The sequence below is a fragment of the Sceloporus occidentalis genome, unplaced genomic scaffold (assembly GCF_023333645.1).
Source record: "Sceloporus occidentalis isolate IW3139 unplaced genomic scaffold, rSceOcc1.0.p SCAF_120, whole genome shotgun sequence".
Lineage (NCBI taxonomy): Eukaryota > Metazoa > Chordata > Lepidosauria > Squamata > Phrynosomatidae > Sceloporus > Sceloporus occidentalis.
This window is the reverse complement of record NW_028317100.1, coordinates 2,302,699-2,319,098: the sequence shown is the minus strand read 5'-3', so window position 1 is coordinate 2,319,098 and position 16,400 is coordinate 2,302,699. Positions and strand designations below refer to the sequence as shown.

The 16,400-nt window shown below is 38.5% G+C and overlaps 1 protein-coding gene across 1 annotated transcript in view; it reads left to right on the top strand.

The window, feature by feature from the left end:
• The first annotated feature begins 265 nt into the window (after window positions 1-265).
• Window positions 266-16,400, top strand: part of DOK7 (docking protein 7) — a 47,894-nt gene continuing 31,759 nt past the window's right edge. Inside the window, exons 1-4 of the mRNA XM_089498450.1 lie at window positions 266-319; window positions 448-493; window positions 7,340-7,570; window positions 8,714-8,914. Of these exons, the coding sequence (XP_089354576.1) occupies window positions 266-319; window positions 448-493; window positions 7,340-7,570; window positions 8,714-8,914 (532 nt within the window). The remainder of the gene's footprint in view (window positions 320-447; window positions 494-7,339; window positions 7,571-8,713; window positions 8,915-16,400) is intronic.

The window sequence follows — 16,400 nt, the reverse complement described above, 5'->3', positions numbered from 1 at the left end:
TCCTTAAAGGGCCGCAGGAGAGGGTTCAGTCTCTGTGCCCACTGGAGTGTCGGAGAAGCCTGGTGAGAGCCGGTGGGTGGTGGCTGCAGAAGTTGGTGACGATTTGCTCAGCAAGCTATGTGTCACTAATGTACCCTGTTTGTGTCTCCTGCAAGGCCGAGCTATTAAAGCTATTTTGAAAGTGACCCTTCAGCTTAAGTAGATTCAGAAACAGAGGGGAGAGAGGGAGAGAGGAGGGAGCAGCTGTTTGGAACCATGACTGAAGATGACGGATTCGGTTGTGGTGGAGGGACAAGTCAGATTGAGAGATGGAAAAAAGGTCAGCGAATTGGACATTTTTCCCCCTGTTCTTTGTCTATCTCCTGGAAACTTTTTGCCTCGGAATTTTAAGGAATCGCTCGGACAGTCTTGTAATAATTCTCTTTTGCTTTGCTTTTATGTTTTCAGTGGAAGAATAGGTGGGTGGTGTTCAGAAAACCTTCCCCTGTTGCAGGTACAGTATTTGCCAAATGCATGGTCTGTTTGAGTGTCACCCCCTGTGATAGAAAGACAGTAGAGCGTAAAATTAGGATATTTTGTCTTTAGACGTATTTATTGTCTCATTAAGTAGCAGTGTTTCTATTAATTGGGGGGTATATACTATATATAATGGCATTTTTGAAATGGGATTTCTAAGTATTTACTATTATTCATATATCATGTATCTCTATCTATTGGCAAAATCAGAAGATAATATCTGTGATATCATCAAAAATAAATTAAAGGGTGTATGGAGATAACCACTGAAACTTTACAGTTGTAAAAGTTATCTAGAATGTTTTTTTTCAGAATAAAAAAAAACAACCTGTATTATTTGTTAAATAAAAAAAAATGTATAATGTAAAAAAAAGTGTATATTAAAAAGTTAACATGTTTCAGCTTCACAAGTATCATTAATTATTTGACAAGGAGTTTTACTTTTTAATAAGTTGTTTTTTTAAGTAACATTTTGCGTGTTGTGCTTATTCAAGTGCTAAATTCAGTGGGGGGAAAGTCTCGATTTATATTATTTACTTACTATTTACTATTTATTTGCTGAGACAGTTTACTGCCGCTTTAACGGTTTCTCTCGCATTCCGTCTAACCCTTCAAGCTGTGTCAGGGTTCTTGATTTCTTTGCAGTCGTTTAACTTCTGATTTTAGCACTTAAGCCCTGTCTTTCTAAATATGTCAATGAATTCCTGGAGCAGTTAGGTTTCTTCGAAACACATTGATCTGGCAATTACCGAGAGGGGATATAAAATTCTCACTAACGTGTTGGAGACCTGTAGGAAAGGGGGGGGGGGGGGGTAGGGAGGGGGCTGGCGAGGCTATATTAGAGCATTGCTGTAGGTTTAGGGTTTCTGTCAAGCCAGGTTGGGGAGAAAGAATAATGCAATCCCTTATTTAACCCTTTTGAGTGGGTTGGAGGCACTTAGCACCTTTCAGATTTAATATGAATTTAATATGACTTTAAAATTCAATATTAAGTGAACACATTCATTATATGAAATTATTACAAAACAATTAATCGAAGTAATTTTCAGTAATTAAGGCTTTGCAAGGTGGAAAACTCAGTGGTTACCAGTTTTTGCAGACGGTGGATTTTTGAATCTAGACTCATAGAAAATGGGGCAGATCAGAGTGATTTGTCTCATCTTGCTTGTCCGTTTTATTCTCTGTTGTAAAAAATCACACCTTCGGTCCTTAGGCCCTTATATTCAGTATGGCCTTATGTCTATCCCCTGCATGCTTCAATTCCTTCGCTGTATTAATCACTTCTGCTGGAAGGCTGCTCCATATCTCCACCATTTCTTTAGCAAAGTAATATTCTCTTGCGCAACAGTTAATCTTCTTGGTTCAGACTATTATCTCTTCTACCAGCATTCTATAATAGATATTATATACTCTAATATATAATGCACATGTATAATATATATTTATGGTAGATGTAGAACTTCATGTTATTTTGTATATGTGTATTATAAGGTCTCTCCTGTCCCGTATTACCAATTGCTTGTCTGTTATTTCTTCATGGATGTCACAACACTACCTGAAACTTAATCTTTCTAAAACTGAACTCATTATCTTCCCTCCCTCCATCTCCACTCCACTACCTGAATTCTCTATCACCATTAACAACACGACTATCTCTCCTACTAACCAGGCCCGATGCCTTGGGGTCATCCTTGACTCAAACCTCTCCTTCATCCCTCACATTCAGTCCCTCGCCAGATCCTGCCGCTTGCACCTAAAAAACATCTCTCGAATCCGCCCATTCCTCACCCAAGAATCCACAAAAACCCTGGTTCATTCCCTTATCATTTCCCGTCTTGACTACTGCAACACTCTTCTGGTTGGCACTCCACTGTCTCGACTCTCTCCTCTACAGTCTATCCTTAATGCGGCTGCTAGGCTCATCTTCCTTGCACGTCGCTCCTCTTCTGCTTCCCCCCTCTGTGAAACCCTCCACTGGCTCCCAATTACCTTTAGAATTAAATTTAAGATCCTGGTACTGACATATAAGGCCATCCATAATACTGCTCCTCCGTACATTTCTGACCTCATTAGCAAATACTCTCCTACTCGATCCCTACGTTCCTCCCATGGGCTAAGGCTCTCCTCCTCACTCATCACCTCTTCCTTTTCCCGTCTACAAGATTTCACTCGAGCTGCCCCATATCTCTGGAATCTGCTCCCAAGGAACCTTCAGCATTCTCCCTCCCTCCCAACATTCAAGAAACATCTAAAAACCCACTTCTTCAGAGAAGCCGCACCATCTTAGCTGCTAGAACTTCCTTGTCATCGATACAACCCCCACAATACCTCTCACCCTTTCTCTATGCCTTATGTTTGTCACCCCATTTCCCTCTAGATTGTAAGCTTGCGAGCAGGGCTCTCTCCACCAAATGTATCGGTTTGTCTTAGTCTGTCAATTCTTGTCTTGTCATATACCTTGAATTTATGTATTGTATTAAGCGCTGCGTAAACTGTTGGCGCTATATAAATAAAGGATAATAATAAAATAATAATAATAATAATAAGGTCCCCTTTTCTACGTGTCCTAAAAAAGGGAAATGTTAGCATACGTGGGATTTTATAGTATTACTTAATACTTTATGTATTAAATCAGCATAGCTGGGTTTTGTATAATGTATGTCCTCTTTTTAAGCATCAATTATGGGAGTAATAGTTGGTGTTTCTTCTCTTCATTCAAGTGAATGCAAGTTATTGTATTTTTATGTGAATATAAAAATGCAAAAGGGATGTCCAGTATGAAGCATGCTGAGATGAATATTTGGTAATTCATCACCTCGAAACAAAAATGAAGCCCAAAATCTCTAAGTACTTTTATTTATAAAGGCAATATGTGTTCTGTGCATTCTAAAACAGTTATGTTATTTTACATAGTTAACTTATTATTAATACATTTACTTTTGCATTTTCATCTCCTAACCTGCTCTGCTGTATCTCAGAAATGATTTAAATAGTAGTTGTTTGGCTTGATTTTTTTTGTTTACGATAGAATGTTCTTTCCAACTTTTACTAAATTCTGCAGATGATTTTGGAATTGCAATTTTTTCATTTTTCACTGTGACAAAAAATATGGCCTTTAATAAAATATGCAGATTAAAATAAAGTAAAATGACACAAAACCTTTACTCTTCCTCTCACTGATTTCTGGGCCTTGAAAGTTTTGCGACTACAAATTCAGGATTCCCTAGATTTATTCTAGGGATGAACTAAAATGAAAATTCTGGACCAAAACATTCAGGGTTCACTTAGCCAAAACCGAAAATGACCCCCACCTTTAAAAATAATAATAAAAACTCACATGTTTAATAAAAGTAGGTAACACACAATTGGACAAAATTAGCAATATGACTTGGCATGATAGGAGTGTGATTGCTAACAGCAATCACACTCCTATCATACCCAGGCAACCAGTAAATGCTGGTACCTAGGCATGATGGGACTGTGCTCGCTGTGATTGCTGTTAGCAATCACACTCCTATCATGCCAAGTCAGCCAGTACATGCTGGTACAGGGTGGCTGTAAGTGATGTGCAGACCCCATACTGCTGGCAGCATCAATACACAAGGGGGGCAGCTAGCCAGGTTTCAGCATGTACTGGCTGACTTGGCATGATAGGAGTGTGATTGCTAACAGTAGTCACAGTCCCATCATGCCTAGGTTCCAGCACTTACACATCCATCCAGTAAATGCCGGAACCTAGGCATGATGGGACTCTGATTGCTGTTAGCAATCACACTCCTATCATGCCAAGTCAGCCAATACACGCTGGTACAGGATGGCTGTAAGTGATGTGCAGACCCCATACTGCTGGCAGCATCAATACACAAGGGGGGCAGCTAGCCAGGTTTCAGCATGTACTGGCTGACTTGGCATGATAGGAGTGTGATTGCTAACAGCAATCACAGTCCCATCATGCCTAGGTTCCAGCACTTACACATCCATCCAGTAAATGCTGGAACCTAGGCATTATGGGACTGTGATTGCTGTTAGCAATCACACTCCTATCATGCCAAGTCAGCCAGTACATGCTGGTACAGGGTGGCTGTAAGTGCAGACCCCATACTGCTGGCAGCATCACTACACAAGGGGGGCAGCTGGCCAGGTTTCAGCATGTACTGGCTGACTTGGCATGATAGGAGTGTGATTGCTAACAGCAATCACAGTCCCATCATGCCTAGATTCCAGCACTTACACATCCATGCTATCACACACACACTCACACACACTCATTTATTCATATAATCATTAATTCACAGATTCATTCCCTCAATCACACACACTTATTCAAACACCCTTCCCACCCCCTTACCTGCACTGCAGATCCCTCGATGCCACTCACAGACTTCAGCAGGGGGCGCGGCCTCCCTCTGCCTTCTCTGCTAAAGCACAGAGGAAGTAGGAAGTCACGTGAACTCCGCTTCCTCTGTGCTGTCCAGAAGACCCTCCCACAAGTAAGTAGCAGGGCTTGAGGTGCGGCTCGTGTAACATCGGTTGCCCTGGCTGCCGATCTTACGCGGGCCGCACCTCGAGGTCTCGCGGGCCGCATGTTGGACGCCCCTGCCTTATTAAAAAAAAAAAAAAAAAAATACGTAAAAAAGATTTCGGGCGGCCCCTTGGCTTGGGCCCCCCTGCCGCCGGGGCCCGGTCGCAGTCGCGACCCCGGTAGATCCGCCACTGGTAAATAGCATATAAACACAGCGCCCCTGACTAAAGGCACCCCACCAGTGAATGATGAAATCATGTCCAATTGGACAAAAACGGTCACATGCCAGAATAACCCTAATCCCACAGTTATACGCTTATTTATTTATAAAGTATCAATTATTTTATTATTTATATTTAGAAGTAAAATTTGCCAATACCCTTCTCTGTTGAGCTTCTGTGCTACGTTGATGCCAGAAATGCCAAATGTAATTACCTCCCTGATTTTTGCGATCATAGCTTTATAAAGCAACCACTTGGTTATTATTAATAATATCGTGTGCTAGAGGCGTACACACGTCTGCTACTTCTACTTGGATCACTACTTTCTTCGATTTGCAAGACATTCCATAACAATGCCTTTTGATAGAAGTTATATCCGGTACATTTAACTCTTTATAACTTAAAAATGAACCTACAAATAAAAGCAATAGTAACCAGGGACAATAGTGCTAGTAGATATGTCTTAAAATACGGTAACATGATTTCCAGAATTAGGTGTAATAAAATAAAAGGAATATAAACCAAACAAAATATATTCATAAAATGGAAGAGTTCTAAAACCTCATTAGAAACAACACCCCAGTTTCTGCATGGCAGTAACAGAAGGGATGCTTCCCATTGACCATGAATTGCGCTCTAAATGATCAATGACTGCAAAGCTTCAGAATACTGATAGAAAACTGAAAAAAATAAAAAAAGAATTCAACTGAGGAATAACACAGTTTCCAGAAAGAATATTCCTTTCGTAGGGTATTCATTTTATAGTGAAGTGATATGTTATCGTTTGATTTTCTGTTCTGTTTGTTCAGCAATGCAGCGAGTAACGCATATTGGTAAACAGCTTGTGTTATATGAACTGAAATTGTAACACACACCAAGATGGTGACAGATATACGAGTCTGTAGGTTTGTATTATATATGTAACACGGCCAGCTGGTTCAAAAAAGGACAGAGAAGTGTTAAATGCATTATCTTGTGTATGTATACATCAAGAGAATGTTGCCTACTTTGCCAGATCTATAAGCAAGCTTATTAATTCATGTTTTCTATAATTATGCATGCTTTCCTGTATGTGTATCGTATATGTATTTTGGGGAGTTTGTTTCTTTTTTGGCCAAATGTTGGTATTTACCTTCTGGGTTTTTTGTCCTGACCCCCCCCCCCACCTCTGGACTCCTAGAAGCCATAATTCTGCCTCTTTTAACCTAAAATTACTTATCTCTTATTTCACCCCTCTCTTTCTTCTCTTGTAGCCTTTCTGTTACATCCCAAGCTGTGTGCTAGCCGCCTTCTGTGACCAAGCACTAACCCACCCTCTGTTCATTTTATTTATATATCCTCTTCTGAATCCAGAGAACACTTACTCCTAATTACCGCTACAAGAGAGCTACTACTCCCTCTTTTCACCCCTCATTTTGTTTCACTTACCCCTACTACTCCATTTGATTGCAAGGGGTCAAGCGGGGCCCTCAAAAGCCCACCAATCCTGCCAGGAACATTGTGTAAATTACCATAATGCTAGATGACAAGCTCACGGGCAGGGTTCTTATCTTCTGAAGTGTCTGTATGTATTAATGTACATTTGTTATGTACTGTATGTGTTAACTGCCACATTCAAATTTTACAGCTTTGTGTAATTTCTTGACGCTTAATAAATAAAAGATAATAATATATACCACTAGGGTGTGTAATAAATGTTACAGTTGTAAAACATTAATTATTGTGCTGTCTAATCATACTTGGGAACTGATTGGTTTCGATCCAGAGCCTCCAGGTGAAGCCCTGCGTCCCCGGATCTCTGGACTGCTTTCTTCTTTCTCTGGGCAGGGTAGTGAGGTGTGGCCACACCCACTCACTGTCCCGGTTATGCCTACACTCCTCCCACTTTACCCTGCTCCTCATCCATGCTCCGCCCTGTGCGTGGTTAGCTCAGCTGTGCACACAGCTAGCCCCACCCCACACAAAGCCACTCCCCAGAAGTGGGAGAGCTCCGAATAGCCCACCCAGGGAAGGTTTAAGTGTATAATAAGGATAGGCCTTTCTGTAACTGTCTATTGAGCTTCCATTCCTTTGTTTTCAGATTGTCTGTTAATGCTGGTGTACAAAGAAAAATCAGAAAGGACAAAGGGGCACAAGGAACGAAGCAGCGTAACGCTAGAGGATATCTGTGGCTTAGATCCGGGGCTCTCGTACGAGGGCATGAACCAGACGCTGGCCATCATCTGCTTCTCGCAAGTTGTTATGCTCGGTTTTGATAACAAGGAGATTATGAATGCCTGGGATGTACGACTACGTTACAGTTTGGGTGAAGGTAAATCAATTCCTTCTTCACTACAACCAACCAACAAACTCAGAGTCACGTGACAATAATCAAAACTATAGCGCAACTCATGTTTTTGTGGACCTTGGTCAACGTTGGTCAACCTATTATTTTGTTGTGCATAATACAGGAGATATGCTCTTTAAAGTAAATAAAGTTGTATAATGTTTTTTTATATCATGGTGCATTTACAAAAAAAAAAATATTAAAATAAAAAGTTAATCACCTTTTTTTCTTGATTTATATATTCTACATCACTGTACAATGGGTTAACTTGACATAACTAGACAGAGGCACCGAATGCTATTTATCTGCTGTCTTCTATAACAAGTAGTGCATCACATAACAATGTGACCTGCCGCTACAATTTAACAATCTATATTGTAACTTGATAATAAAAAGTAGATGCGACCAACCATTTCATTAGCGACTGCATTGTGTAATCCTATTCATGCTAGACGACAGCTGTGGACCTTTTCTTATGGAGTCACAAAAAGGAAATGGGGAAAAACAATGCATTGTGGAAATAATAATAATAACAACCTGGAATTTTTTTCTGAAAATATTGCTGCCCTGTATCCATGAATTTATTGCCCTGCACAAGCCATAGCTTTTATTTTAGGACTTTAATCTAACCATTAATCTGACTGCCGTGGTCATTGGGCACTTGTTTTGAGCAGACAACAATTTTAGCCAATACGGGACAATGTATACTATGATTTACCGATTTATTTAGCACCATCGTATTTCACAGTGCTGTACAATGGTATAGCAATATATTATAAGTAATAGAATAAGTGTAGTGATTGAACATAAACTGACCATCACAGTTTTCAGTATATTTAAATTCATCTTTCAGAACTAACTATAGCTTTTGCTTTAATGCTTTGCTAATCAGTGGAATTGTTATGAGAGTTTTTTGCGATAACGATAGTGTAGAGGTAACTTTATGGGGGTTCTGAGAACAGTAAATTAAGTTGGTTATTCGTATGGCATGTACGTAATGGGTCCTAATACATGAATATGCACCATTACATTGGTGTATTGAACGTATAGTATTAATTAAAACATAGAATTTGGTGAAAGCATCAGATTTGTTTAAGAACTCAATTAAATAATAAATGACTTTCTCAGTTCACAGATTTCATGTCGGAGTCCTGCCGGGTACCAAACTGGAAAGTGGACCCGCCACCCTCCATTTGTGCAATGACATTCTAGTTCTAGCGAGAGACATCCCACCAGTGGTTATTGGACAGTGGAAGTTATCTGACCTGAGACGTTATGGAGCCGTAGCAAACGGGTTTGTGTTTGAGGGTGGAACGCGATGTGGCTACTGTAAGTAATACTCATTATCATAATATATTCTATCGTGTAAAACATCACACGTTTCTTACCAGTTCAATGTCATCCTTTTGTTCCGTTCTGCGAATTGCCTTCAGATATATGATTTGATAAATTAATGCATAAGATATATTGCTGATGTGAACGTTTAATTGGTGATGCAGTAGTATCTTAATATGCTGTTCCGGTTCTGGTCCATTGTAGGGACAAAGTTAACTGGAGCAGTGGTCTTTTTGCACAGGTCAAGTGACTATGAAAATGTCTGGGCCGGCTTAGGCCAATTTTACAATGTAATGGATGCTTTTTGCATGCAAAAAAATGCACATTGTAGTGGGAACATGTAAATCAAACTATAAGACTCATAAATAATGTAACCGGTGCAGAAAAAAATCTTATGTATAAAGGAATATACAATAGTATGATTTCACTCAAACATTTTTTTTCCCCAAACATTTTATTGGACATGACAAAGTATTACATACTGTAGTACATAGCATCCTTCGCTGATTTTTAATTGGCACTTGGTGCATTTGGCTTAGAAGGAAAGTTACTACATAAAGTAGGTGTCCAGTCTACCCACAATGTAGATGACATATATGTGATGGGTTATCGGCTGGTGAGACCTAATACAGCCTGGTTGCTCTGCTGAGAAACCACAGTAAAGAGAAATTGCACCTAAGTAGACCAAGAGGATTTGGATGCTTTGCCAAATTTATTTTTTTGAGGACCAGAAACAATGAAGCTTTATGGTCCCAATGAGAAGTTTGGTTCTGTATGGACAATCATAACATTATGATGGCTCTTCAGAGATAAGGAAACCAAAAGAACCTAGTTGGCCTAGAGGGCCAATGTAAGCCTTATGCAGATCCTGGGACATTAAATGTAATGAATATATTGCATGGGGTAGGTGAGATAATCCATATGGATGCCTCAACTTTTCCTTTAGCCTCTCAGAAAAACAGTTTACTGTAATATGTTTTTGACTTTGGCCACGTTTGTAGTTTTGACTTCTGCGCTGTAGTTGCACTTGAATGAAAAATTTTTACATTTCAAATGGTAAGCAAAGTGTGTAGCACAATGTGGGTGGCAAACATGTTTAAGAATCTCTCTGACTTTCTGATTACCAAGATAAATATCTAATTCATCTGGAGTCAATGGGTTCTTTTATTAGAAGGCTAAAAACCTAAACACTGTTTAATACGAACAAAGATAAGGTGTTAAAGCTTCTCATATTTGCCAATCGTCAGGTTTTCAAATACATTGTAGCTCTTCAAATAGCCTTCACAGCTGCACGCCATGCGTTTTCTACATTGTCCATAAAGTATCCATTAAGGTCGGCTAAATTTAAACCAATAGGTGTCGGAAAGAGGTCACAGTAACTGATCTAGGATTTAAGTGTATGAATAAATGTATGGTCACATAACATAACGAAAACTCCTACGGATTTCCACAGTAAAGATCTGATTGATAATCAACATTTGAGTGCCGAAGTTTGATTTTATTCCATCTAGAAAATCCGTAGAGCTGGGGTTGCTAACATGTGAAACATGGTGCATTGTCACAAGGGAGAATACATTTTGCAATGGAATTTGAAGTTGGAATGTAAACTTAAGATTTTGCTAGCAACCAGCAATATGTTTTTAATAACAAATAAAACTAATATTGTCCTGGTTATATATTGCATCAGGATAGTAAAAAAACCCAATAATATAGCTTATACTTTCTGAGCTTATGGTCATAAAAACGAAAGTGGCAAGAAAAAGTAAAGTAACCCTTTAGATTTACCTGATTTTTGCATTTATTGTCCATAAAATGTGATGTGATCTATATCCAACAAGTATAGACAAACACAATGTGCTTAAGCTAAAAACACACATACACTGCTAATATTTCATGTCTTTATTGAACACACTTATTAAACATTCATAGCACTGGTGTAAAAAGTAGGTGAACCCTTGGATTTAATAACTAATCGAACCACCTTTAGCAGCAATCACCTCAAACTGGTAGCTGCAGATCAGGCCTTCACAATGTTCAGGAGGGATTTTAGACCATTCTTCCTTACAGAACTGATTAAGCTCAGCCATATTCCTAGGATGCCTTGTGTGAACGGCTCTCTTGAGGTCATTCCACAGCATCTCTAACGGGTTAAGGTCTGGGTTCCGGCTCTGCCTTCTCCAAAAGGTGGATTTTCTTTTTTGAAACCATTCTGATTTACTTTGATGTTTAGGGTCATATTTGAGTGGTTTGTTTTATGTCAAAGTAGCTCTAAAACACACCTCTTATCCTGTTACATTGATTGGGCTCCAGGTTTGCTAACTTCTGACTCCAATTAGCTTTTGTTGAAGTGATTAGCCTAGGGGTTTACATACTTTTTCCAACTCCTACTGTGAATGTTTCAATGATGTATTCAATATGGACAATAACAATACAATAATTTGTGTGTAAAACAGATTGTGTTTGTTCTTTTTTTTTGTTTGTTCATATCATATTTTAAGACACATTTATACTTAAATGCTGGCAATTCCAAATGGTTCACTTGCTTTTTCGTGCCACTCTAGTTGGTGTATACAGTTAAGTGTATAAATGTACATTCACTTGTCAGAGTCTAATTAAATGCAGAGTAAATATATTCAAGTTGCACGTATTGGAATTGTATGTAAGTATTTTTTCAATAAAGTGTACTTAATATTCGACTGTATTACACTTTAACACTTCAGCTGGCTTTTACAATATATCCAGCATAATTAGTACTTAGTGCCTTCTATTTACAGCCAAGTGATTGGCTTTGATCTGCCATTTGTTCTTTTATTTAAGGCTAACTTTATTTGAGACAATTATAATAGATTAGTGAAATCAACCAAATACCAGAACAAAAAAAGACATCCAAAGAGCTATTGTACACATCATCAGGAATAGCGTGACTCTTGACATTTATGCTGCATGTCCGATAATATTTTAAATCTCAATGTCACCCTGAAGCACATTGTCATTAATGGATGCAAGTTTCTGATCTTATGCTCTAATGGGTCACGTTTATGAATGTCCTCTGTATAGGACATTCAAACACACGTAAGCGCCCTGCTAGCAGTGATGTGTGCATATAGGAAAAATAAAACGGATTTAAAAAAATAACCTCTGCTGTGTATCCCGAAATACTAATGAATAAATTATAGAAGCTTATTTTGATATGGAAACACGCGGCAATACCAAGATGGAAAAACATTAATAACATTCCATTGGTTGTCAGTGATAACATTTTTAGAATTGCTCTTCATAAACATGTCCCATTGAGTCATCAGGAGTCCCGGGACATCATGTCACGGTAGTTTTCATAGATATGACAATGAGAACCCATATGCTCTGCAGAAGTGGTGTGACTTCATCCTATAGATCCCTACTAATTATGTAGGTGACCCTACCACCTCCTATGCTCAGTGACATATTATTGTTCATGTAGGCTAGGTCATGGGTGGAACGTGTGTGTATGTGGCGGCCCCTGTCTAACAACTTCATGAGTCAACCTGGAACAATAAGAGATCTTACTTGTAAGCAGAACGTTTACACTACAGAGGTCTGTGCTTTGACCAACACAAACCCCTTTGTTGGTTTCATTTGTCTTGCCCAACAAGAACTATGAGAGACAATGTAAATAAATGAGTTGAAAGCAGTTGAAGTTGTATTCCCTGCACAAAGTCTATTAGAGTTTGTTCTCCATAGGTTTGTGGATGACAAGATGATTTTACAGGTGATATCCTCATCTTTTACAATTCCATTTGGCTTCCAGCATCAATATAACTTTTGTGGCCTGGCACACACATTGCTTTGTGTTGGTGAAGGGATGCACCAAGGTCGCTTGGAAATTAATAAGTGTAAATTGGGATACTTGACTGACTTTGTCCTACTAAATAATGAATCAATTATAATTCCATTCACTATAATTCATGTAAGAATAAATTACTATTAATCTTTAAGAACCAATTAAGCAGCCGCTGTTAGATTACAGCTGGCAATTGAAAGCCTTTGGAGAAAAATATATCAAAAGACTACGTATGCAGTAGTCAGTTATAATAAAGTATTATTTTCTTTATTTTTGATATTAAGATTGACAATGTAGTCAGGTACTGCAAAACCTGTGAATCGCGGGGGCATATAGGTTGTGATCTAATACTGGAAAGAAAGCCTCATGCTTTGCTAACACATAATCTGAATAAGGACTTCCCGGGCTATTAGGGAGCGAGTTTTTAGTGACATTGGGGTTTCAAAATGTTTCATGCATGAAATAGAACGTTTTATAAAATGCCTAGGCAGTTTGCCGAACGTCTAGAATTGTATTTACTTATAGAAATATGGGTATTCTGTTATACAAGCAAATCTTTCTCATACTTTTTCATGAGAATAGTTGTATTTGTTCCAGAGATTATGGTATTTTGCAGAGGACCAACATCCCCAGAGTAGAATAAAATGTTTTCAAGACCACATACGTTGCTTCCTCGGAAATTAATTCAAAGGAAAGTAAATTTTAAGAGAATAGGAAAGTTCATTTTTAGACTTAAGTTTACTGGAAGGCGAATTTTGATATGAAATAATAGATCCTGTTTTATCTGTTTCACATAGAAAAATATATATTTTTGGTGATTGCAGCATGAACTGCAGAATACCGTATTTGCTCGATTATAAGACGACCCTGATTATAAGACGATCCCCCAAATCTGAATATTAATTTAGAAAAAAAAAGAAAAAGCCTGAATATAAGACGACCCTATAGGAAAAAAGTTTTACCCATGATATGCCTTTTAACCCTATATGCCACTGTGCCCCATGATATGCCTTTTGACCCCGTATGTGCCACTCTGCCTCCAGAAATGCCTTATACCCATATATGCCACTCTGGCATTTAGAGGGTTAAAAGGCATATTATGGGGAAGAGTGGCATATAGGGAGGTTTAAGGCATTCAGGAGGCAGAGTGGCGTATAGAGGGTTAAAAAGGCATTTCTGGAGGCAGAGTGGCATTAAGGGGGTTAAAAGGCATTTCATAGACCACTCTGCCTCCAGAAATGCCTTATGCCCCCCATTTAACACTCCCCCGCCCCCCCCAACTTACCGGTTGGTTATGATGGACTGTGGCAGAGCCTCAAGGTAAAATGAACTCTTCCTCTATAGAAGGAGTGCATGGGAACAGTGATTGGCCCATAGTCCCATCTAATTTGTAGATGTAGGTAAATTAAAAAAAACCCCAACAAATTAAACTATCTTTCTTGGAAACAGGGAGTTGGTACTTTTAGTATTATCAGCACAACTTCCTTCTGAGGTTCTGTACCTAATATTGCCAGGCATGGGCTATTTCTAGATTTTCTTGAAAAAGAGAAAATAATAATTTATTGTCTCCTTGGGAATTCCAAATGAGAACATCTAAATTCTGCTCCTTTCCTGCAGGTATAAAAATAATCAGTGAAGCCTTTTTTTTTTAAAAGCAAGCGGAAATCATTGTTTTGTGAATAATTTTATTTCTTATGTGCTCCTGCCATATCAAAAAAAGGGTAACAATGATACGTCCTGTCTCCTGCAGGACAAAAAATACAACTTCTTACTAAAACATATGTATTATTACTTCAGTACAACTTGAATTTTCACATTTACCTGATTGATATTATTCCCCATGTATTTAAAAAATCCATTGTAAAATGATCGTACAGCCAGGCTTTGCTAATGACGGGGATTAGTCTCTTAGCGTCTTTGGTTTGTGTAGATTGCGTTTCCAGCAGACCCTCTACACATAGAAAGAGAGAGCCTTGTAACTAGTAAACAGCTGCTGGATATTACGGTGACGGATGACATATGGAACTGAACTGCCAAATAGTTGTGGGATGAACTCAGCGCTAAGACATTACTGAGATATGGAATAGTCATGGTAGGATTTATCAAACGGGACTGGATATACTTTCAGCATTTGTAAGGAGAGAATACATTGATAAAATACAGCCCAGATCTTTAACGCTGCGCTGGTTATTACCGACACTTCAATGGAAAACAAGTTATAGAAATGAGTTGTTGTGTTGTAAGCTACAGTTTACTTCCCAAAAGGAGCATGATGGCAATTAGTATTTAAACAAAAAATGTTCAGCTCTTAAAACTACTAAAATGCACAGTGGATTAGATTTTGCATGGACTCTCGTCATTATATTGTTTTCAATCAGCGCCGTATTTCCCCTCGCAGCTGCTCTAGGCCTAACCCACGGCAGCTTTACCAGCCGCCCCCTCTGCGCTGCCGTTCTTACTGCTGACTGTTGGAATATGATGTCATAACCTGCCATTCCACTGAAAGTAGTAAACTAAGGTTATGCTGATTCAGCACAGTCCTCGACAGTGTTAAAGTCATCTCCCTTTTAACCGGTCTATTGAGCATTGGCGCTACAAAAAAGCCATTAGGGCAGTTGGCTCCCTGTTACGTGGCGGAGGGGCTGTTGCTCCGCTGGACTGCTGCCCTAGGCCTGAATCTGCCCCAGGGTAATGCCATTTCTCTCCTGGTTAAACCAACTGAACCATGATTTTCCAAAATTTTGCAGTTCAATCTTTCTAATGTTGATCACAGACATTATATATATATATATATATATATATATATATATATATATATATATATATATATACACACATACATATAATGGCCTTGTTACCGTGGAAACATACTAGGCAGTCCTGAAAGTGAAGCGTACTATGAATCATATGCTATGACCTTTCCTGTCCGCTCCGGCTGAGAATTTAGACCAATGATCTGCCAGTAATTAGGGGCCATAAAAAAAGGAAAGAATAAAAGATACAACTAAAATGAGGAACAAAAGCAATGTTCATTTTAATCTACATTCTGAGAAGCATTGCATGGTTTTCTTAATCGTTATAAGACGGGACATTGAATATTTACTGGCAAACAGTTGGTGTCTTGCCGCATCTATACAAAGGCTCTAAATAGGATGTTATAAGTTGGTACACGGTCATATGCTACCAAATCTAACTCTATAGCACACCTGTGTATTTAAAATAATATTACATATATATATATATATATATATATATATATATATATATATATAAAGGAACCTGCTTAAAAAAATAGATTATAATTCTGATATTTACAATGTATTTTAGTTTTATTTAATGATATACAACCCCATTTTAGATTATCCTGGTTTTAATAGCACCGGTCTGTCAAAGTTACGTGTTATGACAATTAATATTACATACATTCTGGCAAGACAGGAATGCTGGTTATTTGTAAGATCTATGGCGGCTTCCGCTTTTGTGGGTTTAATGGAACATGTCACACAGTATTTATGGTTTGGCACAAGCATGCCGTTGCATTTGAATTATTTATACTAGGGCAAATGTTTTTAACCTTTTAATTCAGGACATCATGCAGAGCTGCAATAATTTTAATAAAACCCAAGGGTATATTATTTCCTTAAGAACCCTAGTCAAAGG